The sequence below is a fragment of the Antrostomus carolinensis genome, unplaced genomic scaffold (assembly GCF_000700745.2).
Source record: "Antrostomus carolinensis isolate BGI_N321 unplaced genomic scaffold, ASM70074v2 scaffold17876, whole genome shotgun sequence".
Taxonomy (NCBI): Eukaryota; Metazoa; Chordata; class Aves; order Caprimulgiformes; family Caprimulgidae; genus Antrostomus; species Antrostomus carolinensis.
The window spans coordinates 23,016-23,393 of NW_010324112.1; the positions used below are offsets into that span (position 1 = coordinate 23,016).

Below are 378 nucleotides of genomic sequence, written 5' to 3' on the forward strand. Positions count from 1 at the left end.
GACGCTCAATGTCCCGCAGGGTCTGCAGAGAGCGCTCTCGGTGCTCCAGCTGCTCCTTCGAGAGCCCTTCCGAGTTCATGGGGTTCCTGGGGCCCAGGCCTGCCTGCCCATTCCCCGGCATCCCTGGACCCGAGCCCTCCCCGAGGAGGCTGGAGCCAGACGCGGCCGAGGAGTCCACTGGCCCAGGCTGCATGGTGTTGGCAGAGGCGGTGGGTGTGTTTGGGTGATTGCTTCCAGGCTGGTTGCTGCCGCTGTTGTTCCCCAAAGAGTTGGGAGTCAGATCTCTCCGGACATCTTCACTTGTCCCTTCCTGGGGCAGGCTGCTGGGCGCAGGCAAAGGGGCTTGGCTGATGGTCTGAGGGGGGGGCGGGGGGTGTG

General features: G+C 65.9%; 1 protein-coding gene across 1 annotated transcript in view; it reads right to left on the reverse strand.

Moving 5' to 3' along the window:
• The window catches only part of BCL9L (BCL9 like), a gene marked incomplete at its 5' end in the record, with an annotated part of 6,880 nt that overhangs the window by 5,112 nt on the left and 1,390 nt on the right, over positions 1-378 (reverse strand). Inside the window, 1 exon segment of the mRNA XM_029085657.1 lies at positions 6-378. This exon segment is cut by the window's right edge and continues 61 nt beyond it. Within this exon segment, the coding sequence (XP_028941490.1) occupies positions 6-378 (373 nt within the window).